The sequence below is a fragment of the Chrysemys picta genome, chromosome 6, assembly GCF_011386835.1.
Source record: "Chrysemys picta bellii isolate R12L10 chromosome 6, ASM1138683v2, whole genome shotgun sequence".
Taxonomy (NCBI): domain Eukaryota; kingdom Metazoa; phylum Chordata; order Testudines; family Emydidae; genus Chrysemys; species Chrysemys picta.
Genome location: NC_088796.1, coordinates 92,383,271 through 92,411,219, shown reverse-complemented (window position 1 = coordinate 92,411,219; position 27,949 = coordinate 92,383,271). Strand labels below are relative to the sequence as shown.

Here is a 27,949-nt window from a genome sequence, read left to right as displayed (position 1 = left end):
TCTTTCCTTGTCAGAAAGTTGAGAAGCTGGATCTTGGTGCCCCTTCCCTGTGTGCAGGTGTGTGCTTATTTAGTAGCTCACGCCTATTGAACTCCCTCACATAAAGATAATATCTTCATTGTGAGCAGCAATTCTTTATAGTCTCATTTAACTGCTACCACTACAACTCTTGAGAGATTCTGTATAATATACATTTCTGCCACCCACAAAAAGTGTAAATCCACTGTCATAGAAAGACTTTTTACACACTAGTCTGGCAGATTCAAGACCACAAAGAACTAAGTACCCAATTCGGAGAGAAATTAAATGCTTAGTTAAGCCATCATTATTTCAAATGCAGTTACAATACATAAATACATAAGACATGGCCAGAAAATGCAACAGAAAGTGCAGATTCCCATTAATAGGGAAAGTTTCAGAGTGCAGCCAATAAAGCATGTGTTAGGTAATTGTAGTAAATCTTATTTAAATGATTCAATGGAAACAAATTCACAGCAATATCTCTACTGCTTGCCCTGTATTAGATGCATTACCTACCTGCCCATCTTTGCCACCTGGAACCAGCTCCTCTGCTGCCAAACTAGCAATTGCATTCATGGCAGGCTGGACATCACCAAGAGCAGATCCTAAAATATCGGCCACCAACACGCAAGTAGTTTTGTCCATCACCACTTCTTGGGCATGTTCTTGCAGATAACCTAACAAGGCCGGGGAAATGGCTTCTAAAAGTTCGCAACGGCGGACATCTGAATCTTTTTTACTGGTGAAATAGTATACACAATACGGTGGTCTAATTATTGCAGAAAACTTGTTTTGTATAAAAGATCATGTAAAAATAAATTCAATCCATATTTGCTATTTAGACAGATGATGTCCTCATTAAAAGGTCAAATTAAAACACAGTCCCTTTTCTGTATTCCACAGCAAATCAGGTTTAATACGGTCTTTGGATAACCATTAGAGGTTTTAAAAATAGCCAGAATGAGAAAATATCCAATCAGGTGACACTGTAGTCTTTAACTTCAAGGTGATTGCCAATGTGCCATATACACTAATTCCACACTTTCATTTTAATTCTTATTTGTCCTGCCATTATCATCTCAAAGCTCTGACAGAGACTGTGTAAGGAAAACTGTTCACAGATCCTTTTGAAATTGCCGTCTCTTCAGTATTTAATAAACATCAGTAACGGTTAAACTAGCAGAATGGGAAAATAAATATCCATCAAAATCCCACAGTTTATCTTGGGCCTGCCAGACTGGTTTATTATGGTCTCAGATAAGGCATCACTTAAAGAAGGGCTGCTTATGCACGAAGGAGAAATATAGATAAGTGAGCAATGCATTAATTATTCAAGAAAAACTCAGTTCAGCTTTTTAAACAATTATCTAAATTAGACCATATGGGGGGCTGAATTAGAACTAAAATCTTCCATTTTTACTGCTAGATTTCAAGTTTACTCTTGTACAACTTAGAACACCAATAATGAATATCCAAAAAAAAAGGCTTTAACTCTGTTCTGAGACTTAAATAAGTTTAGCAATGGGTAAAATCTGTCCTCTCCTTTTTACAGCTGAAATACTATTGCAACCCAAATACAGTCATTATGTGCATATATTAGGTATATATCTATGCAGAAATCACATCACAACTGTTACCATTTCTGTCAGATAGCTGACATTTATTTGATTTTGGTGTTCTGATTTGTATATATATTTATAGAGTGAGAAGAAATAAAACGTTATAGAAACTGCAAAATATTAACGCTCAGCAAAATTAATGACATTATTTGGAAACCAAGAATTGTGGTAACTGATCTCCATAAAGAAACTGTCACTGTCATTAAACCAAAAACAATGACTAAGTGTCCTGTTCAAAAAGCTGGAGTAGGGAAAACATGGGTGGACTGTTTCAGCCTGCCAGTTATGCATTTCTTAGTTACCTGTAAGCATTTCCATCTCCCTGTTGCAGAATTTTGACGATCTCTGGTAAGAAATGTGCAGGATCCCTTGGACTTAGCAAGTACAACAGGACCTTCCTTCCATATTTGTTGTTTATAATATCAGGCAAAGAACCACTTATCTCCTGTAAATATACACAAACATCAATAACACACTGCTGGAAGAATACTTTTCAGCAACAAGCCTGGGCTGAATATTTTCAGACTGAAAGCTGGGGAAAAGGGAGATGGGTGCCATAATTTATAGATACATAATCCAATTCAAAACCCTAAGTAGTGTATAACGTCTAGGTGGGTTTGTCAATGCATGGTGCTGAATGAGACCAAGTTTTGATATTCAGTTTTTGTTTGTAAAATGCTTTGATATCCTTGGATGGAAGAAACAATAGAAGTACAAAATTATTATTTGCATTACCATAGTGTTCAGACATCCTGAAATCAGGGCCCCATTATGTGAGGTGCTGTACAAACACATAGTAAGAGACAGACTTCGCCCCAAAGAAGTTACAATCCAAACAGACAAAAGATGAAAGGGAACATATTATCACAGCACCCAAGTATAGCCAACACTGCATGAGTAATCAGGTGTGATTATCAACCAATTGTACATCTGTGCAGCAGCCAGCACACAGAGGACAGTTGAGGATGGGGAAGAAGACAAAGAAGTTATCCTGAATTCAGCTAGGCAGACAACATCCAGCAGCAATAATGAATTGTAAGTAACAATTCTGCTGGGAGGATAACCATTATCACTTGTAGTTTACTGAAGCATTAGCAACAAATACAGCGGGTATTTCCGAGGGATTAATGGCTGGCTAGGAAAAATCATTACGTAAACAAGAATGCCGGTGCCCAACGCAAGTTGGCAATATGATTTTGCCTTCTAAGTGCAGGACACTGCTGGAGAATTAATACCCTGTACGTTAGCCAAATAATTTTCAAAAACTGGTACAGCAGACTTATGGTAAATATTAATGCACATTTCAGTTATATTTTCTGAAACGAAAGGGATGGTGTTATGGAGCTCTGGGCAATTTCAGTATATTTTACAGTCCATACTGTTTGTAAGTAACCCTTCTGCTTTTTAAAATCCCTTGTTTCCACCAAGGAAATCCTTCCAACAACAGCTGGTAAAAGATGAAGTGAACAATTGAACCAGTACCTCTTCACCTTTTGTCTCCCAAAAAACATGCTAATAAAGATTATGCTGGGGGTGGGGGAGGTGGAGGTGGAGGTGGAGGGGAGTGACTGGGCAGAAGACAGCAAGGCTCTTGTTATTACATACAAATATGAAGAAAATGCACAAAAATCAGGTAAAATTTTGTTTAGTGGAAAAATGTGCACATTTTACACACACTGCTTTAGGATATCCAAAGTATTAATCTGGCACTGGCTTCTGGATTAGATAATGTGCTTTTCATTTCTGTAGTCTTCAAACTTCTAAGTTGATTTCCTGTGGAATTCTTAGGGAGAATTAAAGCAAATTCCCCAACTCGAGTTATGCAAAAAAATAGCCTTTTGAAGCTATGCACTGAACGGAGGATCATTGTTAGCTGAGTATCTATTACAGAAGGCCAAGATCAGTAAAGAAACAGCTGATCTGCCCAGTCTCTGTTCTGGAGCTAAGAGAGATGAACTTGTATCCAAAGGGGAAAAGCCAGTTGTGGGTTTTGAAGAACTGAAACCTACCAGAGGCCAAGACTGGCGTTTGGGGTGACCTCTGGTAAGCTTTTTCACATGCATATAGGTTCCTTTATTGTTTTTATGTTTTCTCTGTAATGCTTCTACCTTAGGAATAAATTTATTTGCTTAGAAGGAGCGGTGTGGTAACCTATACTTGTGGGCAATACACTGGTCATAGCCCTCAGAGAGAAAGCAAACCACAGGCACTGGCCTTTTTAGGCAGTCTGGCTAGCTGGGGATATCATAATGTAAGGCAGGGAGCTGTGCAGCATCCAGTCAGGAGGAGTACAACACGCATCACCACTCAAGAGAGGTGATAACTGGGAGCTGAAAGTATAAAGTTGCCCTTGCTGGGCCATGGAGCAGGAATACAGGTGCACTTGCCCTGAAACTGTAATATTCTTTAGCCAATTTTAAATTTGACTTTTACATGTCAAACCTCATTGCCTACTCTCTGGTATATAGTGCCATCTCTCTAATAGCCATTGGTCTTCATTTTTAATCAGAAGAGCTGATTTTTAGTCCTAACTGATATTCTTGGGCATTATCTCCGATTAATATTTTGATCACCTGAACCAAAAATCTTTGTTTTTTTTTTTTTTTACACAAGAAAATTCAAACAAACAAAAAAAACCCCACACACCACTTATACCTTTCCCAGGCATTTGGCCAGGTTTCTTCAACTTCTCTTGACAGTTTAATACAAATCTCTGCCACTTTGAGAAATCCAAATTTAACGTTATTTTTCAATTTGCACTACATTTCTACCAAAGACAATCTTCATTACAATAGAATGTTGCGCAGTAAGAAACTACATCAGGGATGGGCAAACTTTTTAGCCCAAGGGCCACATCTGCCTGGGGAAATTGCATGCAGGGCCATGAATGTAGGGCTGGGGCAGGGGGATGGGGTGTGGGAGGGAAGGAGTACGGGGTGTAGGATGGAGCGTGGTGTGCAGGAAGGGGCTCAGGGCAAGGGGTTGCGGTGGAGGAGGGCTGTGGGGTGCAGCAGGAGGCTCAGGGCAATGGTTTGGGGTGCAGGTGGGGTGTGGCAGGCAGCTCAGGGTAGTGGTTTGGGGTGCAAGAGGGGGATCAGGGCACGGGGTTGGGGTGCGGCAGGGGGTTGGGGTGCAGGGTGGCAGAAGGGTTTTGGGTGCGGACTCCGCTTACCTGGAGCGGCTCTGGGGTGGCAGCGGTGCCGCTAAGGCAGCCTCCCTCCTGCCCTGGCCTCGCGCTACTCCCGGAAGCAGCTGGCACCATGTTCCTGCGGCCCCTGGGAGGGGCGGTAAAGAATGCTCCGCGTGCTGCCCTCACCTGTGGGTTCCACACCCAAAGCTCCCATTGGCTGGGAACGGGGAACCGCGGCCAATGGGAGCTTCGGGTATGGAACCCAGAGGTGAGGGCAGCATGCGGAGCCCTCTGCCCCCGCTCCTCCCCCAGGGGTCGCAGGGATGCGATGCTGGCTGCTTCCGGGAGTGGCACAGTGCCATGGGGGGGCAATCCCACGGGCCGGATCCAAAGCCCTGAGGGGACGGATCCGGCCCGCGAGCTGTAGTTTGCTCACCCCTGAACTACATAGTGCTTGGGTGTAATCCTTAGATGGGTCAAATGAAATATCTGTTCTACGAGTCTAGCACTGAAGAAACTTAGTTGAACTAGTGAGAGCTCTCAAAGTCATCTATTACTTGCAGTCTATTTTGAAGAATTTCAGTTAAGAGAAAGTCCAAAATATTGTAAAGTCAATAAATGAAATGAAGTTCAATATATTTTAAATTTCTAGTACAACTAGTCCCTAGCTAGGTCAACAGAAGTACAAAGTAGGGTTTCCAGTAGATTTTAGATCTAGTTTGAAGACTGTAGTAAAGGGGATATAAACTACCTAAACATTCAAAACCTTTACCAAGGTCTCCTCATGCTAAGAAAAATTATAATCGTTACTGTATGCATTGAAATAAAGACAGAGAACTCAAGACAAACAATAGTTTGAAAAACATGGCTAGAAGTCATATATTAGTATCCTAAGTATGAATGACCTTTTTTGTTAATTGCACTGGTAACATTTAATAGAATATTTTAGGAAAATTCAACTACTTACAGATATGATTAGCTGTTTCATGAGCTTGGTATCATCAATGCAATCAAATGCTGCCAGCAAGACCAAGTGAGAGAATTCACCCTGTAAGGGCAAGGCATCAAGAAGGTTTAGAGACATGCAATGCTGCCCTACATACATATCATTTCCTACATGTTAGCTGTGATAAAAACTTGCCCAAATTGTGAAAAACTACACTAAGATCTGATGAATGATTTCCTTTAATGACTGGCTGAAGTAGTCCTACAACATATAATTATTTTCTGGAGGCAACGTTTATAATAAAAGCATCTTGTTTAAAACAAAAGTGATAAAAAGCAGAGCTGTCTCTATAAACTGATGAATTTCCCTGTCTAGACAGCTGTGCAGCAGGCTGCACTCTCAATAATTGCCAACTGGATTCTAGGAATACTCATCCATTTGAGGACAAAGATTTGCTTTACAGAATAAAAAGTAAAGTCTAATTTCTCCAGTAGCTTTACCTTACAGTCAACATCTTTCACCAGATTTCTGGAGAGCAAGTCTCAGTGAAATCCAAACCTACAGGATAAGGGCAAGATCCAACTCCCATAGTTGTCAATGAGACACTTTCCACCAACTTCCCTAAGAGCACAACCAGGAGGTCTTGACACAGTTCTTAACTCTTAGCTACCTGTTGTCTCTCACAAAGTGATTCATATTCATACACACACATATATATACACACATACACACACATATATATACACACATACACACACATATATATACACACATACACACACACACACACACACACACACAAGCTTTTTTCATCTAACAAAACAGGAGCTGCTATACTGAAACAGACCACGTCATTTCCATTAGTGGCCAAAGCTGGATGCTTCAAAATAAAAGTTATTATTTCAGTAATTCTCCAAACTGAACAATAGGATACTGTGGAAGAAGACAGATGGAGAAGGAAAGATCCTCCCTCTTTCCTGATGATGTCCTGGTATCCTCTCACAATGAAGATATTCCTCTTGGGCAGGAAGCCCCACTTATTAGAAAGAGATAGGTAATTGTAATGGGGGATTTGATTGTTAGAAATATAGATAGTTGGGTTTGTGATGATTGGGAGACCTGCATGGTGAATTGCCTGCTGGATGCAAAAGTTACAGATCTCTTGAGACATATGGACAGACTTATGTGAGTGCCAGGGAGGAGCTGGTGATCATGGTACACGTAGGTACCAATGACATAGGGAAATCTAGGAGAGGTCCTGAAGGCCAAATTTAGGTTGCTAGGTAAGAGAGTAAAGTCCAGGATTTCCATGGTAGCAGTCTCTGCAATGCTTCCAGTTTGACATGCAGAACTGCAGGGTCTCAATGCATGGATGAGACAGTGTAGGGAGAACGGTTTTAAATTTATTAGGGAATCTTTTGGGAAAGAAGGAGTCTATACATGAAGGATGGGGTCCACCTAAACCAAAACAGAACCAGATTGCTGGCCTGTAAAATTCAAAAGGTTGTAGGAGTTTTTAAACTAAGAGCTTGGAGGAAAGCCAACAGGTGCAGATGAGCACATGGTTCAGACAGAGACATCCCTTAGGGGAGGATCTATTAATGGAGACGCTCTATATTCTAGTAAAGAGTAGAGGATAGACGTTAATAAAGCACAAGTAGGAAACAAAGAGAAACAGTCAAATGAAAAAGAGTCCCTCTCAGTTAAATCATGTGAAGGCAGACAACTAAATATTGACAAATTAAGTGCTTGTACACAAATGCTAGAATTCTAAATACACCCCTACCCCGATATAACGCAACCCGATATAACACAAATTCTGATATAACGCGGTAAAGCAGTGCTCCGGGGGGGGGGAGGGGGGGGGGCGGCTGCGCACTCCGGTGGATCAAAGCAAGTTCGATATAACGTGGTTTCACCTATAACGCGGTAAGATTTTTTGGCTCCCGAGGACAGGGTTATATCAAGGTAGAGGTGTAGTAAGATAAGTGAACCTGAGTGGCTGGTATTAAAGGAAGATACAGTAACTCCTCACTTAACGTTGAGTTATGTTCCTGAAAAATGCAACTAAGTGAAACGATGTTAAGCGAATCCAATTTCCCCATAAGAAAATGTAAATGGGGGGGTGGGGTAGGTTCCAGGGAAATTTTTTTTTGCCACGCAGTACAGTACTATAGTTGGGAGGTGCCCCCGCCTTACCCCACGCAGGCACACCCCACTGGCACTGAAGACAATGAGGCAGGCAAGGAGGCTGAAGGTGCTGTGGGCTAGAAGCACGTTGCGCAGCAGCAGCGGCAGCTTCCCCTACTCTGCAAGCACCAGGGGCAGGGGGCTCAACCCTCGGCCCGCCCACGCCCCCCTCTTAACCCGCCTCTTCTCCCCCCGCCTTTTACTCCACACACCGCGTCCTCGTTCCTCCCCACTCCCTCCCCTGCCCGCGGCAATCAGCTGGCTTGCAGCATTCAGGAGGGAGAAGCTAGGACACGGTGCGCAGGCTCCCACCTCCCTCCCCTGCCTCCCCAACGCGCAGGCAGGAGGCAGGGGAGGGAGTATTTCTCTGAGTATTTCACACAGTAACAAGGAAGAGAAAAGTATTTTGAAAAAAATTAGAAAGATAATAGATGTGCAACACCTGCACAAGGTGCAGGAAACAGAGTATACTGGGTACTTGTAAGATACTTTACTAGCATGAAATACAACCCCAGCTAGTGAGCTTTTTATTCTTGCACTGCTCTTTCCTCAAAAATGTATATTAACATTTGATACAGTTAAGCATCAGTATTTTAAGTCTAAGTTTACTATCAAGACTGCAGTTTCAGAGTTTGTTCTAACTTCAGAGTAAATTCAGATTCATAGTTTGTAAATTGGGAATGATCTGACAGTTATGAAAATGCTTCAGTGACTACTTCAATCTAAGGTTTATAAACACTCACAGTAGCTATTTTTTCAACATATGTCTTCATGGTTTTCATAATGATTTTTCTGTCCTATCCAAAGAAGAGGGAGAAACATTAGTAAGCCTTTGTCAACAATTTAATAACTAAGTTGCTATTTGCAGCTTCTTTATATGAATTTAATTTCAACTCCTTTCTTAAAAAGAAGAAATTACTATTATAAGCATTACTTTTGCAACAGAGACTGTGAAATGTTAGATCCAAATTCTGTGGCAAGACTCAGCACAGTAGAGAAACCCTGGGTTTTTTTGCAAGATTGGGCTGGCTGGGGGAAGAACTGAGAAAGAGCAGCTGTTACCAAATTAAATATATTTTAAAGGTAAAGGCTGTTTGCCTAATGGACATCCTGTAGCTGCTGATTTCCTGCTGTGTACAGGAGAAGGTCAGTCTGCCAATCCCCCCATGCCCAGACTGTCAGTTCATTGTGGCATAGCTCCTACAGAAAACAAGAGGGAACTCTTATCCCACATACCTCAACTCCCCCTCTAGGGCAGACATCTGCTCAGCAAGGCTCCTAAATTATGCATCAGCAGGGGCTCTGTTCTCAAGGGGCTTCACTAGGAGTATCTCCTCCAAAAGACTTCCTCTCCGGCCTTCATTTTTGGCCCTTCAGCAACTGCTCTGTCTCTTTTTACCATTCTACTTAAGGCCCATGCCCTATCAAGGTAGGTAGACTTAAATTACAAGTTCATTAAAATAATATATATGTAACACTATTTCTTTTCACTTAAGGTACGTCTACATAGCAGCTGGAAGCATGCTTTCCAGCACAGATAGTGCACTAAGACGACCAATGTAGCCACAGCAGCCTTGGCAGCATCTCAGGCTAACCATCCAAGTATGTACCTGGGTGGTCGAATGGGCTTCTACTTGGGCAGCTAGCCTGAGCCACTGCAGCTACACTACTATTTTAGTGCACTAACTCAAGCAGAGCTAGTGTATGTCCATTTACCTGTGCTGGAACACACACTCCCCGCTGCTGTGTAGACATACCCTTACGTGGAAGGTTCCATGTAATTTCTGAAAGCGCTCCTGACACCCCTAGCACCTAAAGCAGAGCGGGTAACTGCTATCCCTTACATGGCTTGACATATCCTCAACTCTTGAAGGAGAAACCCTAAACACAAGTCTTGGCAAACAGAGAAGCCTTTCAGTTTATTTATAATTTTAAGCTTTTAAAGTAAGTTAAAAATGTTCTACATTATGAGCTTCTTTACCGTTCTTTCCCCACCTCCAAAATTTCCTCCAGCTACAGGAAATCTAAGGGATAGATACTGAGGAAATTGTAACACATTCAAAAAGTTAAAAGCACTATCTGGCGGCCTCCATAATTTTTTTTTTTTTTAAAAGAAGTTTTTCCATTGTAAAAAAATGTGTGGCCATTTCCACCCTCAAATACAGAGATTATATTTGCTAACAGGTCAGGGACATGGTTTGGCCCATTTTCATGCATACCCTGACAAAGTAATCTATACAGGGTAATTGCATTAGTGCAAAGATCACTGGAAAAAAGCAATACACAACAGTCTTAGGCACAAACAAAATTCAAAGTTTCCAACGACAGCAGAGCCAACTAAGAACCTATTGCATAAGGGCGAGTAGGCTAAAGTGCATACTGTACCTTGGGTGTACCATGCCATAAAGCATGCATGGCTACTCGGGCTCCATCATGTGTATGTGCCAGGTAGATTACTGCTTCTCTGATTGCTTCAATCATTTCCTGAGAAGAAAAGATAACTGGGGGATTATTTTTTGAGAAGAGTCTTAGAGAAAAGATAGATATTTCACCTGTAACCCTGTGAAGAGTATCACTGTGCCTAGATCCACACTCTTGTATTGTGCCGGCCTATGCAATTGGCATCAAAAGGGTCCTAAAGCTGTAGAAATGTCTTTGACCTGTCTACACATAAAAGTAAAGTTGACCTAGCTACATCGCTCAAGACTGTGAAAAATTTTGAGCCCTGTGCAAGCAACATAGTTCATTTGACTTAACCCCACCATAGATGAAGGTAGGCTGACAGAAGAATTCTTCCATCAACCTAGTTACTATTTCTTGGAGATGGTTTACCTACATCAATGAAAAAACATTTCCATCAAAATAGGAAGCATCTGCACTACAGTAGCATTGTTGAAGCCCCGTAGCTGTGTCGATGCAGTGTAGACATATGCTTAGACTTCCCCTCTCAAAACTGTAATCACAAGCATGGTGATTGGGAAGGAGTTACTGTGTAAGAACATACAGAGGTTCTAAACTCAAGAGTCTAAACATCTTGGTATAGGATGTGAAAGAAATTTCAAAGGAAGGATAGGCAGGTGGGCAAGCAGCCATTTACACAGTATGGCCCTGCTCCTGCACCAATAAAGTCTTTGCCACAGACTCCAGACTGTAGAATCAAGACCTATTGTCACTTTCAGAGAACCACCACTGCAAATAAGTTACCTTTGGACAGACTGTTAAAGAATCACTGCACACTTTCAAAAAGACATATTCGTTGCAGTTATTATGGGAACTGTTTTTTAGTTATTGCAAAATTTATTGTGAAATCTCATTAAAAACATTTGTTGTACACAATGGGACAAAATATTGTTTTATTGTGAGAATGCATAGTAACCATGGAATTACTAGAGAGACAAGGTGGGGGAGGTAATATCTTTTAGTGAACCAACTTCTGTGGGTGAGAGAGACAAGCTTTCGAGCTACACTGAGCTCTTCAGGTAGAAGAGCTCGGTGTAGCTTGAAAGCTTGTCTCTCTCACCCACAGAAGTTGGTCCATTAAAAGATATTACCTCCCCCACCTTGTCTCTATAATATCCTGGGACCACCAGAGCTACAAACATCAAGTTACGACGCATTTACTGACATATATCTCCATCTCCTAGCGTCTCCATAGGTAGAGAGAAACTTCCAATCAAGATGACAATGCTCGTTTACACGAAGGGACTTCAACTTAACTAAGTATATGTGTAATAATGGAGGACAGGAGTATTTCTTGTTGCTATAGAAAATTCTAAATAGTATATTTTTGTAAGTATTACTCAAATAAATTCTTTGAATGTTTGTTTTAAAGATAACCTGCAGCTAATAAAAACGAGGGTATCCTACCAATAAGATCCTTGTTTAAGGTTGTCTCCTAAAACAAGATAAAGAGGCTTATCACCATAATTTTAATGTTTAATATCTTTTTGGTATTTGTTTCAGGTCTACAAAGCACAGAATCTTCAAGAGTCAGGGCCAGTGGTTCAGAAGGAAGGAGTTGGTGAATTGCTACTTCAGGAAACCTAAACACAACACACAAAAAACCCAGCAGAAACATTTGTGTGCTGAATATCCCACCTAGTTCACTATCTGGGGCATTTAACAAAACTCTAGTTAGTCCATAAAAAATACTGCAAGAAATTACAACATTTATACTTAAGTCACTTTAGAAATACTTACAGATCTTTGTTTTGGGAGAGCATGGATGAAAAAGTCCAAAAATACTTTATGTACCAGTGAGTGCTTTATCACAGCCTCTCTGTGTATTTGGGGGGGGGGGGGGGGGGGGGGGGAAGAGAGGGAGAAAAGACAAGAAAGTCACACACTCTTTCAAACACACAATTCCATTTTCTCTGGTCTAACTGTAGCTTGCAGTTATCTGTCTTATGATGCTGAAAATATTAGGATACTCTTTCAGTTTAGGAAGTCAGTCATAGTGAGGAAGAGAAGTTACAACCAGCATCCCTAATGAGGCATAAGCAAAGTGTCATAGACAAAGTATTCTTAGAGGCAACAACAAAAACAGTTCTTTTAAAGCAGGGGTGGACAAATGTTTTGGCCTGAGGGCTGCATCAGTTTCGGAAATTGTATGGAGGGCCGGTTAGGGGAAGAGGTCATGGCCCGGTCTCCCCCGGGACTCCTGCCCCATCCAACCCCCCCCACCCACCCAACAGCCCCTCCCCGGGACCCCTGCGCCATCCATCCCCCCAAGACTGCCCCCAGAACCCCTGCCCCCGACCGCCCCATCCAACCCCTCCTCTCATTCCTGACTGCCCCAGGAAACCCTGCCCCTGACTGCTCCCCACTGGTCCATCCAACGCCCCCCCTCCTTCCTGACTGCCCCCTGGGACCCCTGCCCCCCCTATTCCCCGTCCTCTGACCGTCCTGACCCTTATCCCCACCCCCAACTCCCCTGCCCTCTAGCCAACACCCTCCCCCGCCCCCTTACCACGCTGCCTGGAGCACCGATGGCTGGCGGCGCTACAGTAGTGCCGCCCGGCTGGAGCCAGCCACGCCACCGCGCAGCACAGAGCACAGACTCAGGCTAGGCTCTGCAGCTGCGCTGCCCTGCTGCCCAGAGCATTGCGCCTGGGGGAGGAGCCGGGGGGGGGGGGGTAGCCTCTGGGCCAGGAGTTCAGGGGCCAGGCAGGAGGGTCCCATGGGCTGTAGTTTGCCCCCCTCTGTTTTAAAGTGTGAAAAAGTCAATCAAGAACTGCACTTTAGCACACCTTGCAGGATGTTTTTCCAAGAGACCTAGTGGGTGGAATTACAGTCAGTCACTATGGCTTTAGTAGTAAATGTGGCTGAACAGGAAAGAAAACAGCACTTTTTGCAGTGTGACCACAATATCCCCTTTCCCCCATCAACATACACAATTGTCATGTCTCTGATTGTCATGTCTTGTCTTCAAAAAGTTAATTTTGTCCTTACTTTTGTGCCATTGGGGTAAGAATCTGTTTCATTTCATCCATAATGGCCTCTTGCTTTTCAGGATGAGCCGCTAATACTTTGTCCAGTGTAGGGTAAACTGGGGACTGAAATGAAAACACCCCACATAAGGTTTAATTATTACTGCTGCTTTTCAGGTTCTAAAGAAAAGTTTTCTTCATCATCCATTCACAATTTGAGAAGGAAAAACACCCCATAGTATATGCAGCAACCTTCATATCTTAATTTTGTTTAAACACCCACAAAACTAAATTAAGTTACACCATTTTAAAGATGTCAAAAACAGTTGTAATTTAAAACTAAACAAATGTATACAAATTAAGCAAAAGCAAACAAATTGATCTATACTTCTACACTAACATATATTTCCAGATATTCATAACATCGTCAGGCATTACATGGAGAAATAAGAGAATCAGCCAAAGGCAACATGCTAAGTACATATATTGATGTTCCTCTCTCCCTGTAAGATTTCAAAGCATCAGGGCTAGGCATGGCAACACATCAGTTGGATTATAAATTACTATCCAACAGAACAGAAAGAGGAAACCTCCTGAAATTTTCCTATCCAAGATTATGCTGGTCCATCAAATACGAGAGCCCCTTTTGGGGTTCAGCCCATCAATTCACACTGGTAACTATTCCAAGAGAAGCTGCTCTTAGCAGAGCCGGCTGATAAGACAGAATGTTCCAGTGACCAGCATCTCATTAAAAGGAAGGGGAAAAAAAGAGCTGGAAGTCTTTATTAAGGAGTATGCTATAAATCATTATAAAACCAAAACTTTGAAGAACTATGGTCTTGCAATATTAGGATTCTTGGCTTCAGAAGAAAGTGAAATCATTTTCCTGATCAATTGTTAAATCTGGTGTCTCTATAGAGAATTGACTCCCACACCCTTAAGAATTAGGGCTGGTCCACACTAATTGGACTGGGGTGGGGGATCGATCTAGGAAACGCAACTTCAGCTACGAGAATAGCATAGCTGAAGTCGACATTTCTTAGATCGAATTAAGTTTACTTACTGCGGGTCCACGCGGCGCAGGCAAGCTCCCCCGTCGACAGCGCTTCCTCCTCTCAGGGAGCAGGAGTTCCGCAGTCGACGGGGGAGCGCTTCTGGGATCGATTTATTGCGTCCAGATGAGACGCGATAAATCGATCCCAGAAGATCGATCTCTACCCGCCGAATCGGACGGGTAGTGTGGACCTACCCTTAGAATTCCTAATAAAACTTTTTTCCATGACACTTCATCCAGTGTTCCTTCTCTAACATGTACATTTGTTACTTTTGTTTCCACATTAGGATAAAAGAGTAATTATTGCAATTTGAAGACAAAGGCAAAAATACTAAATTTCAAACTAAGAACACACTCGCAACTGTTGCATAGGCAATTTGGGAAGGGTAGGGAGGACAAAAAAAGTATACTGCATGTTTAATTTATATCTTTAGGGTTCTGTTTTATTCCCAGCTAACATTATGTATTCATAGCCTGGGGGAAAATATGCACATCTCTGAGGATGACGCAAAAGATTTTAGTAACACAAATAAAAAGATGACTTGTCAAGGGAAAATAAATCCTATTGACCTAGAAGATAAGTGTTTCTTAAATTTAAATGCATCTGAATCAGAGTAGTAAAGGCAAGTAGTAATTTTTCTTTATATATCTAATAGATTTTGTGTCAGGAAGCAAAATTTCTCTCAAATGTTATTTTCTAAATGCTTAGCATTTTCAACTCCAGGTTAATTTACAGACTTCACATTGGACAAGTTAAAAGGTTACTTTTGTCACTTACATAATAGATTTGGTGTTGAATAGGATGATGGGGAAGACAGTTAAGTCAATGAGGGATGAGATTTTCAAAGGAGCCTGAGGGATTTAGGTGCCCAATTTACTTATGCTCCTTTGAAAAATCCCAGCCTAAGTTAAACGAAAGCAAAAACCCACTAATATATAATGGAAAATGTGCTGTTAACCATTAATCTGAAACATGAAAAACAAGTTTACAGGTGGGCCATCCTTCAGGACATAAATTAATTTAAGGCTAGCAGATAAGGGGAATGACACAGTAACACCATGAATAAAATATCATAGACTAGAAGTGGAGGAAGGACCAAACATTACCTTGTAAACTTGGAATGTATTCCCATAGAGCTCTTCTGTTAGCATGTTCCTTTGCTCCAGAATGGCTTTATCATTGTATGCATACTCTACCACAGCAGATGCTTCAGAATGGCGAAGCATTTTTTTTACCTCACCTTTAAAGCTTTTAATTATTTCTGCAACTTGTGGTTTTGTTCTGTACCATGTGTGAAGATGGACACCAAGAGAGAGAGGAGATTAGGGAAAAGAGATGTTATTAGCTTTATTTTTGGAAATGTATATATTTAAGTGATTAAGTATTAGCACAATAATACAACAAAGACAGGCATCTATACCTGGGACCTTAACTAAACACCTACTATGAAAATACAGTTAGAAAAGCGAACAAAAAGCTCATGTCTATGGTGGTAACAATAGTGCTGCAATTGAGTCCCCCTGAGCTTCTCACTGGCATCCACAGATATAAAGGGAGCCCACCATCAATTAATGGTGCTGCAAGCGCCTTTAACTGCAACTTAAAGTCTCTGCTTGGAAATGTGTGGACTGAATAGGTATGTTGATGGGGTGTGTTAACCATCTGAGTCATCTGGTGCCTGTAGGTGGCTGTGTCTTGGATCCATCTATTTCATTCAACCTTTTGTTTTCCTGTCAGCTCTGCAATAGTGTAGAAGCAGAGAGGAAAGGGTGAGGAGCACATGGGCCACACCTACACTACAGGTGCCACAGCTAGTCAGCATAACCCTGTGTGCAAATGCAGATTACAGAGACAGAAGGGGGTTTTCTGTCACTGTAGGAAACCTGCCCAAGCGATGGTAGATAAAGCAATGGAAGCACTCTTCCCATCAACCTAGCTGCATCTATACCAGCAGTTAGGTCAGCAGAGCTACATCGCTCAGGAGGTGGATTTTTCACACCCATCAGCCCCGTAGCTATGTGAACCTAAGTTTTAAGTCTAGGTCACGACACAGCTAAGCTCCATAAACCTAGCTGAAAGAAAGAGAAGAAGAAAATGACCAGTGACAGTCTGTCTACCAGAGCAAGGGCAGAGCAAGCTATGGATAAACAGAAAGCTCCTTGTTCCACAGTAGGGGTGCACATTTATTTTAGGAGACTTTGGATAAACTCTGCGGGGGGGGGGGGGGTGGGGGGACAACTGTAACCTTGACAAAGGGAAGGGCATATCTTTATTATACACTGAACAAGGGACTGTTTTGAGAGTGGTTTTTTCCCCCTCTTTTGCCCTTGTAGTCTGTTTTTGTATTTGCTGTTCAGAATTTCTGAGAAGAGAAAGCCTACCCTGTGACAAGGAGACTGTACTATGGACAGCAGGTAGTTTGCAATCCTCACTCCCAAATACACTACCAAGATAATTTCACATGGAGGGGACAGCCTGGGCCAAAGCGATTATTCATGATACACAGATTAATAAAGAAGTACATTCACATTCCAAAATTAACAATATATGTAAGAAAAAAAATATAAAAACTGGTTTACTTCTTCATACCCACCCATACATAAGAAACTTCTTTACAATATTTCTGGAATATTTGGATTTGCTCAATTCTAGCAGGCTATCTGGGGAGGAAAAGAAAAAGAGCAGTTAGTTTTTATCACCCCTTGAAATTGCGTGTTTGTTTACTTTCCTACAACACAAAACTAAAAGCCATTGCTCAGTGACCTTTTGCACTCAAGCAGGAATTAATTTATCAGAAAGTGACACCTAAAGAGAAAAAAGTAACTCAAACATGTGTACCAATAGAGTTTTGGGAGCAAAGAAATACATTAAGGAGAGCTACATTATACAAAACAGTGCCAATTTCCAAAGCAAATACGAAATAAAAAGGAAAAATACCTTTTAATTCTTCAAATGTCTCTTGCCTTTGCTTGTCATTGCCATACTGAATGAAACACTGGATAACTCGCGTTGAGTCATGTGCAAATGCCATCTGTAAGATAAACATTTTTATTATCCCAGCCTTTTGCGTGACATTACGTGGCAAAAGTTTATTTTAACACATTTACTCTGTTAAGAGTATAGTTTTATGCAGCACATAGGATGCTATGGTAAATAGATGCTATGTAAATAAAATACATTATAAAGAAACAAACAAGTTTTAAACTAAGTGTAGTTTTAACAGTTTTCATTGCTCCAGTATTTCTTTACCAAACATAGACTACAATCAATATCTGCTACTGCAGGCAATGGAATGTTTTGTGATCATCTGTAAATATGTAACAAAAATATTGAATATTTTATTGACTGGAACAGCCCCATGAGATGCACATCCTGTTTTCTTGAGACTCTCACAGGGACAACAGTCACGCAGTCTCACCCTAGCAGAAGACAATATGATCAGGATGCTCAATCTAACACAGTAGGCAGCACCGAGCAGCCACAATTTCAATTCACTTTAAAGCCCAACAGTTGACTATGCTTCACTACAATACACAGTGAACATAAACACCCAAAAAATGAAGTAAAAATAATGAGACTGTTAGTATTTAAAATGTAATGGTAGAAATGTGCACCAGGTCATTAACTACAACTCTTACTGAAACTGCAAGTTAACCAAAGTTCACTTACATCCAATGGGAATTTTAGAGATTAGAATGCTGGCTAACAAGTCCCCTTTAAAGCCAGCTGATCAGCAAAGTTTTCCTGGCACTATTATCCTAAAAGACTGGGAGCACAGAGTGCAACCTTTTCAAACCCAATTTCTTCATTCACTGAAACCTTGTTGTATCTGGATATTTTCAATGTCCCCTGTAGCTTCTGGATAAACAGGGTTGTACTGTATAGTTCACAAGGTCATTTAGTGCAACACAAAAAGGGGTTTATCAACTTGCCCACTGATTTTTAATTACGTGTGTTACTGTATTTTTCTTACAGTTTTAATTTTCCCCTGAAGCAGTTTATGTAGTTCATTTATTAGCTTCTCTCGCTTCTCCTTGTCACAGTTTTTCCTACAAACAAAAACAGACAAGCAGGAGAATCTTAGATAAGAAAGCAGCTTTTTGGAAATACAAAAATAACTGGAAGTCATGAGCTAAAAAGCTAGGCGGCCAAATTTTTTTTTAAAAAATGAGCTCCCACAAGTCCACATTTAGGTATCCATTTATGAAAGTCCTGGCCAGAAGCATAAGTATATTTCACTCCCTAAGTGTAAGGGCAGATCATAAAATTTCAAAGAGCCTCAGCCAGTGGGACTTTAAGGTCTTGAGCATTTTACAGGCTCAGGCCTCAAATTATCTTAATCTAAATGATCTCCCCTTAATTTATGCCCACTTATTATTATTATTATTGTACATTTTTACCAAGATCAACCCAGGTGCCTCAAGATTATTTCTACTGTCAGCCATCAAAATTTAACTTGAGACCTCCAGAGAATTCTAATTCAAGCTAATTAAATTATAATCTATTCATTAAATTTACTTGGAGAAATACAAGCATACCCATTCATGAAGGTACCAAGACAGAATGAGCAACGCTTCACCACTGCATGAGTACTAATTAAAAAGAGCCGTATGAAAGAAAACAGAGCCATTATTACCTTCTCACACTTTCCCATATTTGTTTTGATTTGATGATTACATCATAATTTGTTTTGTCATTAAGTTGTCTGCTCTGCTTTAATTCCTTCTTTTTCTTTTTTAAATCATCCCATTTAGGCTTCTTAGGTACCGACCCTGATGATAAAAACAAAACATTGTTTATAACAAAGTAATAGTCTTCTATTGGAGACTGGGAGGCAGATCCTCAACTGGTGTCCAATGAAGTCAACAGAGCTATGGCAATTGACATGAGCTGAGGATCTACCCCCTGACTGCCTAGCTAGCTAATCTGAAAGGGTTAATACATACTGAACACTTGGAGTGGGATTCACAGGTACTAAACTGCACTAAGACCAAAATGCCAGTGGCATTCACAAAACCCCTGCTCAGCTGCCACCTAACTGTAGAAGCTTATGTTTCCACTGATAAAAGTGGGAATCATGCCTCACTCCTGGTGGGATGGTGATTCACAACCTTCACCCACAGGCACTGATCGAACAAACATGCTACAGGGCTGCTTTAAAAGCACATCTATCTGATGGGGCTGCACACAAAATGAAGGCTGTAGTGATGGTGGTCAGTATTCATTAGAGCAGGGACTGGTACCTTGTCTCCCACTTCCCAGGTATAGTCTGTAGCTCTCTGAATATTGAAGCATTCATACATCTTCAGTAGGAGAGGTTAAGAGAGATCTACTACAGAATACCTCAAATTAGGGAACTCACCTGGGAGGTGGGAGACCTGGGTTTAAGTCCCTACTCCAACTCAGCCAGAGTTGAGACTGAACCCTGGGCAACTGGAGATTGTCTCCTACATCCTGGGCAAGCGTTCTAGCCACTAGGCTATTGGGCTAGTGCCTACTCCAGGTGAAAGTTCACTGCTGTGAATCATGAGTGGAGGGAGGTGCCATCCTCTGGCCTGGATTTAAGCACCTAACTCCTTTTGAGGAGCAGGGCTTAGACCAAACCCCATCCTCCGCATTTCCTATTGGCTAGCTTAGGCAGCTCCACCCTCAGCATGATGACTTTTGTGAATCCCTCTTTTTAGGCACCTAACTTTCCCCCTGCATTGTATATGGAACCTGGCTACCTAATTTTGGGTTGTGAATTCCACAAGGCGGCAGGTAGTCTAATAGTTAGGCACTGTAATGCTCAGCTGTAGCCCCCTTTGTGAACTGCATCATTGGTGACTTGCTAGGACTGGCAGCTTCTGCCTGGGAGATATCAGATATTGGAAGAACAAGACAACTGCCAGATTATTCTGAAAGCTTTGACAAGTTAAAGTCTTAATAGGATGAATTCTGACCCAGATTGCACCTACAGCCCCTCTAATGACTCAACATATCCCACCTTCTCTCCTCACTCCCAAAAAGTGGGAGAGTTGAATTTTTTTTTTTTTAAACCACACACAAATATAACTTAAATCACCAATTGTTGTGATATCTTAGATAACAAGGAGTATATACCCTCAAAAATTAAACTTGGTGAGGTTCTTGCCTTTCACATCCTTGAGATAAACTGTCAGAATTCAAAAATGTTGTGCTAGAAAAGAATACATTCCCAACTGCAAACACTACATCTGCCTCTGATCATTACCACTGGCACCCTCCTTTTATGAAGGAATGTAGATAAAAAATGAACATTCAAAAGAGGAAAAATGTGAAACTAAAGGGCACAATCAGTTTATGATCGCCTGCCCTCTAATAAATGACAACTGTTCTTATACACGGATTTTGTCTCTTTTAAAATTTGTTACTATTAACATGTTAATGTCTTTTACTGGGATCTGTTCAAGAGGTTTTCAAGTATGTAAAGCACTGGAGGGGAACAAAAAAAGATTCTCAACAGATGAGTTCATTTATAGATTTAAGTATACCAGCTCTAACAATTATCCACTGCGACTTTATATGTAAAGCCTTCTTGCATGCTTAATCCTTTCATTCAGTGGGATTCATTAGGAGCTTTTACTATACAATGGCTAAAGACTGCTGCACAGCAAGATTATTACTTTAAAAGGATTCTTCATATGAGATGTCATAAATGAACTTCAAGGTACAGAAAAAGTTGACTAATGTTTGCTTTTAGCTTTAATCATCTCGTAGCAAAATTAATCACTATATACAATACAGATTCCTAGAAGTGAAAAGTCAGGGGGTAAGGCATGCTAACTAGCACTGTTCAATTGAAGCCCAACAGAATGGGTGACTTAAACGCGCGCTCTCTCAACAATAAATTGTTTAACACTTTAGCACTACACACTTCATTTTTCTTCAACATACCAAGCCTTCCCTTTTTTAAAGGATTGCAATTTACACAAAGTATTTTAGAATCAGTTTATGTCTCAGAATAAATCACTAATTTTTTAAAAAATAGAAGTGAGCAAATAAGAGAAAAGTTAATAGAAAACCTGTCAGTCTCTTGATATAGTTAGTGACAACTGAAGTGTTGCTTGAAATCTGAATGAGCAAGACTGGAGGCTTACAGTTGTTTTAAAATAAAATCCATTAAAAAAAACAATGTAACTTTGATTTAATTCGACCACCACCTCTATTTCTATAAAGCTTTCAAAAAATAGGAGTATTCCCCAAACTAAATCAAAGTTAAAACAGTGAAAAAACTTATAAAGCAGAACTTTAATGTTATTGTATGAGCCTCCAGTTTCCCTCAATTATTAAGCCATGCTTCATTTGTGATAGACCTTTACCTGCAGAACTGTACGTCTGTGGGAAGCAGCAATCAAATGACGGCTCTCATTAAGAGACACCAGAACCAGAGAGTTATGAAACTATTAAAACAGTGACAGAACTAAATATTTACTAAAAAGTGTCTGTATATGCACATACACAGAAAAATAAATTTACAAAAATGCAGAAACATCCAGTATAAAACACTGATTGAACTGGTGAATAAATGCTATAGGCCTACTGACCAACAGTACAAATGGAGAAGAAAAGCCCTTGTTCTTCAAGTTTTGGCTACGATTGTTAGAAGCATGATACAAGACAAAAGCTCATGACTTTTACATTTTGACACCAACACCAGTGGTTAGTCAGTAGCTGGTGCTCTTGTATCAAAGGGGGGTCTTTCCTCAAAAGGAGACCGTCTCCAAATGGCCCCACTATTCATACTGCCTTTATCAGATCTGTGTAAAAATAATCAGTAAGCTTGAAAGGCAGATGATTAAACTAAAGCTGTGACTTTTTCTGTCATTTAATACTTGAAGTTCTCTTTGTCACTACAAACTATTATGCATCAGTTTATGCTGGGGTGGGCAACCTTTTTGGCCTGAGGGCCACATCTGGGTATGGAAATTGTATGGCAGGCCACGAATGCTCACAAAATTAGGGGTTAGGGTGCGGGAGGGGTGAGGGCTCCGGCTGGGGGGTGCGGGCTCTCGGGTGGGGCCAGAAATGAGGAGTTCAGGGTGCGGGAGGGTGCTCCGGGCTAGGATTGAGGGGTTCGGAGGGCAGGAGGGGAATCAGGGTTGGGGCAGGGGTTTGGGCACATGAGGGGGTCAGGGGTGCCCGCTCCAGGCGGTGCTTACCTCAAGCAGCGGCAGTCCCCTCTCCGGCTCCTAGCAAAGGCACTGCCAGGTGACTCTGTGTGCTGCCCTGTCCGCAGGTGCCGCCCCTGCAGCTTCCATTGGCCGCAGTTCCTGGCCAATGGGAGCTGCGGGTGCAGCGCTTGGGGCGGGGGCAGCGTGCTGAGCTCCCTGGCTGCCCCTAAGCATAGGAGCCAGAAGGGGGACGTGCCGCTGCTTCCAGGAGCCGCACCGAGTGGGGCAAGCCCCTGACCCTACTCCCCAGCTGTAGTGCCAGAACAGGGCAAGCCCCGGGAGCTCGAGGGCCGGATTAAAACATCTGGAGGACCGGATGCGGCCCCAGGCTGTAGTTGCCTACCCCTGGTTTATGCCATCATACCAAGAAATTAGCCAATAAGTTTAGTTTACTGGTGGACTGCCTATGTTAAACTGGAATTTTCACTGCCACACACTGTGGGTCATGTGACTTGTATAGTAATCAGTTTAAATTGGCTGAAATAACATTTTCCATGGGAAGTCCAATAGGGTGCTACAGAGAAGCATTTTTTATAGTTAGAGTTCTATTAGTATTAGAAATACTATGGAAGTTGGTGATAATGTAGGAGTGTATTGAAAAGAGTAGTAATACGATCTCCTTCTCCCTCCATATTTCCAGTGCAAGCAGCTTGGTTCCACATATATTTGTGATCATGCCTATCTCAAATTTCTACTATAGGGTTCTCAGGATAACAGGGGCACAGGCATGACCTAGTCACTTATGCCTATGGTGATTACAACGGAGAACAGTCAACTCGTACCGTTAAAAAGTCTATTCTACAATCTCACACAATTCAAGGCAATTATAGCATAACCCTGATCCCACTTTAATCTATTAACATATTTTAGAATATATATTGTTGAAAGAAAATACGCTTCCGTTTTATTGTAAGAGTATACTTTACAGATGATATATCACTTCAAAAGAAAAACGTAAAACAAACAAACACCAACAATAATATACTCACCACCCTCATTAGCCTCCTGGAGTTTTCTCTTTCTAGTGAACTTTTCTGGCTGCTGCTTACTCTTGAATTGTTTCCCACTTGCCTTACCAAGTTTTTTGTTTCCTTTCTCAGACTTCTTGGATCTGAATTTAGGCTTTCCTTCTTCACCTCCTTTGCTATGAAACTTCTTCGGTGGACCAGAATCTATGCACAACAAAAAAAAGAATTAGATTGAAAAGGACACAATCCTAGAACTGATATTATTTTCCAAGTTTCATTCACTATTAAACGTTTTAATAATTATTTTGTAACAATCAGAGTATTGTACATAATACACCAAAATCCATGCATGCTGATACAGAATAAAAAAGAAAAATCAGATCCTGAAAAGCCCCCCAGCATTCTTACTAATCTATAACAATTTTATATCCCTCCAATCTGGCCTTTTCATCATAGCCTTATGATCCTTCTCCTACTTTTGCCCTAAATCCTTCATATAGATGCAATGCAATACCAAAGGTGAACAGAGGTTAATTCTAAAGGAACAAAGCTGCCTTATTTGTAGTAAGAGTTTCACTGCCTCCAAAATCTAAGGCCCCGGTTCTGCAAACATCTATACACACACTATTTGAAGAACACAAGTAGTCTAATTGGTATAATGTGAATGGATGCAGGTTAGTTTATCTCTGGCTTATATCTGGGGACTCTAGATACAAGACATGGTAATTGCTTACTCTTGGATGCTCAGAAAACTTCTACCAATGAAAGCAACCAGGCACAAATGGCATAAAATGGCTAAATGTTTTGTGTGATGGTTGCAAAGCAAATTGTGGTAAGTCTGCACACCTTCTGAAGGTCCAGTTTGACAGCAAGGACAGCAAAATACAGGAACACAAAATGTATACATTTTAACAGAGCAATTTCCCCTCTTCTGTTTATTAAAAGCCTCTAGAAAAACACTTAAAATATCTGTGGTATTCAGTTAAGTGACAGCACAAATTGCAAGCAAGTAGGCACTTAGAGCACGGCAAGAAAGTACAGAGATCTTATATACAACTCATCCTCTCAGTTGCACAATTAGGTTGTTTTGTTCTTTTTATTTTTTTTTTTAAACCTAGGCTATGCCTACACTGCATACCTTTAAGGTTTCCTGTGTAGCCACTCTTCGCCGGCAGGAAAGAGCTCTCCTGCCAGCAAAATAAAATCACCCTCAATGAGTGGTGGTAGCCAACAAAGCGCTGTCCACACCGGCGCTTTTCATCAGTAAAACTTTTGTTGGTTGGGGTGTGGGTTTTTTTCCACACCCCTGACCGACAAAAGTGCAATGTAGACATAGCCTTAGAGAAAATAACTGTCAATGAATTGTTTAGATTTATGCTTCCTGAACCTAATAAAGGACTCTGTTCTTGCTAATATTCATTATTCATATTATTTTCACAGTAAAACAGCTTTACATAATTAATCTGCCATCTGGTGATAATGCTGAATATTTTCCCCCTCGCATTTAATAAAAAATAGGCAATGCATGAATGTGAAAGTGAAGAGACAAGCACCAGCTTGAGCTACAGTTCCCTAAAGTGTCTCAATCCTATCTTGTAGCAATATTGTTATTCCAGTTGTGGGAGACTCTCTTAAGCAGAGAATGCAAAGTGACTACATTCTTCAGCATGGTTGGCAATTTGGGAAAATGTGGATTAAAATGAGAACATTTTCAATTTTAACCCAATATAGTATTTTAGATCAGATTTTCAAAGTTGAAGGGTTTGCACATTTAACCCACTTGCGCCATCTCAGCTCCTCATTTTCAAAATTATAGTTAATGTATTGTTTGTAAGATTAACCCATTTATGCAGATGAATTTGAGTTTGTTGTACCTGTTGCATTCTCCACCCTTCAATAAGAACAGTTTTATGAAATATTATTCTTTGCAGTCTTACCATTGTCTTTTTTAAATTTATGTTTTCTTTGTGGTGCTTTTCCATTTTTTCCCGTGAATCTCTTTTTACCTTTGGCTTCCATAGCAGTGACACTGAAATACAGAAAAAGAGGCACAACTTGTTGGGGACCATGAATGGATGCATCCGTTTTAGTTCAAGAGCATAATGACTTCTCTAACTTTAAAAAAAATCCTTTGTCATAAGCTATATGATAGAACTGACAAAAGAAAACAAGAACTAAAAGACTGTGGCAATAATTCATAATTTTGTATCTCTAACTGGTACTTTTCTCATTATAAATTTAATTTCCCATTTCTCTTGTAATCATTTGTGCATCTGATTACCAAACCAGGTTAACGAAGATTACAACTGCTTACCTAAGTATAGCATAATGTTCATAATCAATGCCATTCTCCCTCCCACCAAAAATTCTCCACGTTAAATACCTCTATTTTTAACAGAAATGATCAAATGTTATAACTGAGTATTTTTGAATTTTTTTGTATAACATCAGGCTGAACACTAAATAAATGCTATGTTTTATCACTAGGAAGTTCTGTACTTCCATTTTTTAGGGTGACATCATCTATTTTCATTCTTTTAAAGGTCCAGATCCTGAAGTTAGATACAGAAGGGGGGCAGAAGTAAAAGCAAACTGTATATAAAACCTTGTTTACTAAGTGTTTATTATTTGTACTGTGCCCAAGAGTACAGTAGGCACCTTAAGATCTCTGCCCTGAAGAGCACAGAATTAAGTTAAAACTGAGGAGTCAGAATAAATGCAAATAAGGAAGTGAGACTAGGACAAGGAAACATAAACAAAACCTCTCTATCCTGCAATCATTAATGTGTGCGCTTAACTTTATGCATGCAAGTAAGGTTAAGCACATACGTGTTTACTGGACTGGAACCTAAAAAAGTACAATAAAGCTATAATAGTAATGTGTACTTATTAGAAGCTCAAAATGATACAGCCACCCCATCCATTCATTGAATCTGTCCAAATTAATCCTGTTAGAGGCTGCTGCCCAAGGCACCGAGGAGGGATGTAAAGTAGGAGAAGGCAGAGCTCTGCTGGACAGGGGCAGGAGGCAAGACCCAGATGTTTGTGGGCAAGGAAGCCAGGCACGAGCGGCGCTGAGCGAGGGATGAAATCGGGGATGACAGACTCCGGCGATTAAGGGCTTTGCGAGCCGCAGGAGTTCAGCGCACTCCGCACAGGCCACCTGCGCGGTTTTACCCGTCAGACGGGACAGGCGCAGCGCGTGTCCCAGGGCTCCTGCGCTGCGCGGAGTTTGTCAGCGGGCCCCGTCCCCTCACCCGCCCCCGCGAGACTGACACCGACCCCGAGATCCCGCCAGCGCGGTGGAGCCGGACGGGACGGGCCAGGCAGGAAGGTCGCAGGGGCTGGGGCGATCCACCCCTCCCCGCAACGGGCGGCTCCCCCGCAGCGGCCTCCGGCCCCCACTCACCCAGACACGTGCACTACCCCGGCAACCTCTGCACGCACCTCTGCTTTACGGCTACCGTGCTTGGGGGCGGGGGTCACCGGAGCGTTCCCCATTGGCTAGTCAAGCGGAAGCAGCGCGACAGCGTCGGAGCAGGCTGCCATAAAGCAGCAGGAAGGGCTGGGATCATCTCAGTGGGAGGGTTGTTCTGCTTGGGGCATCTATGTCCGTACACGCTCCCGGGCACAGTGTGGGGACGGGATCGCGTCTCCCCCAAGACCCTCCGGCTGCGGCAGGCCCGGGCCGAGCAGCAGGGCTGTCGGGCCCTATGCCCGCAGCCCCGACACGGGCGGGAGTCGGAGCTGCCCCGCTGGAGGTGCAGCCAGGGCGGTGCAGCGAGGCCCGCGCGCACCTGCGGATTCTAGGCGGGGTGTGAGGGCCGGACGGGGTGGGGGCCGCTGCCTGCACCCCCTGGGGTAAAGCAGTAAAACACCCCAACTACATGGCGTCCGCCTTCAGCGCCCCCACTGTAAAAACTGTACCAGCATCACTGTGCTGGGAGCCTGTTTGTCTCCTTGGCACCTCACCGGGTCCCAGCTTCCCACCTATGCAAAGATACAGTCTCTGGCTTGGTTTTGTGCCTGTGGTTATTACCCGTCTGGTTCCACTCACTGCACCCTCGCTTCCATCCCATGGGTCACTTTGGGCCTACCTGGGAGCTGACCTGAGGCTGTGTCTCTTTGCCCTGAATGGTTCGAAGAACTCTTTGAACATTGCCATTTAACCACACAGTGTTTTCCTGTTGCAAGGTGTGCCATGCTGCTGTGGGCTTGTGATGGGCATGCTGGCCTATGTGTAAAATCTAAGGAGTTTAATGTCCTCACTTTTGACTTTAAGTTGTTTTGTCTAGATTTCTCTTTAAAAATAAATCCCCTGCTAAAGATCACTGTTTCAAAGTGCTCAGGTCCGGTACAACTCCCCCCATAACAGTGCTGAAGTTAATTATTAGTGTAA

General features: G+C 41.8%; 1 protein-coding gene across 4 annotated transcripts in view; it reads right to left on the bottom strand.

The window, feature by feature from the left end:
- The window catches only part of PUM3 (pumilio RNA binding family member 3), a 36,596-nt gene extending 9,512 nt beyond the window's left edge, over window positions 1-27,084 (bottom strand). Inside the window, exons 1-15 of one of the 4 annotated variants that reach the window (XM_005296777.5) lie at window positions 26,960-27,084; window positions 25,488-25,579; window positions 23,572-23,754; window positions 19,027-19,162; window positions 18,364-18,439; window positions 17,328-17,421; window positions 16,984-17,050; window positions 15,497-15,671; window positions 13,358-13,461; window positions 12,107-12,185; window positions 10,292-10,390; window positions 8,650-8,703; window positions 5,738-5,818; window positions 1,943-2,085; window positions 538-760 (exon numbers count right to left, since the gene is read on the bottom strand). In XM_005296777.5, the coding sequence (XP_005296834.3) occupies window positions 538-760; window positions 1,943-2,085; window positions 5,738-5,818; window positions 8,650-8,703; window positions 10,292-10,390; window positions 12,107-12,185; window positions 13,358-13,461; window positions 15,497-15,671; window positions 16,984-17,050; window positions 17,328-17,421; window positions 18,364-18,439; window positions 19,027-19,162; window positions 23,572-23,754; window positions 25,488-25,579; window positions 26,960-27,051 (1,698 nt within the window). In that variant the 5' untranslated portion in view covers window positions 27,052-27,084. Of the gene's footprint in view, window positions 1-537; window positions 761-1,942; window positions 2,086-5,737; window positions 5,819-8,649; window positions 8,704-10,291; window positions 10,391-12,106; window positions 12,186-13,357; window positions 13,462-15,496; window positions 15,672-16,983; window positions 17,051-17,327; window positions 17,422-18,363; window positions 18,440-19,026; window positions 19,163-23,571; window positions 23,755-25,487; window positions 25,580-26,436 lie in introns of all 4 variants that reach the window. The other 3 variants (XM_005296780.5, XM_005296778.5, XM_005296779.5) reach the window with 3 other exon arrangements.
- Window positions 27,085-27,949: the final 865 nt, after the last annotated feature.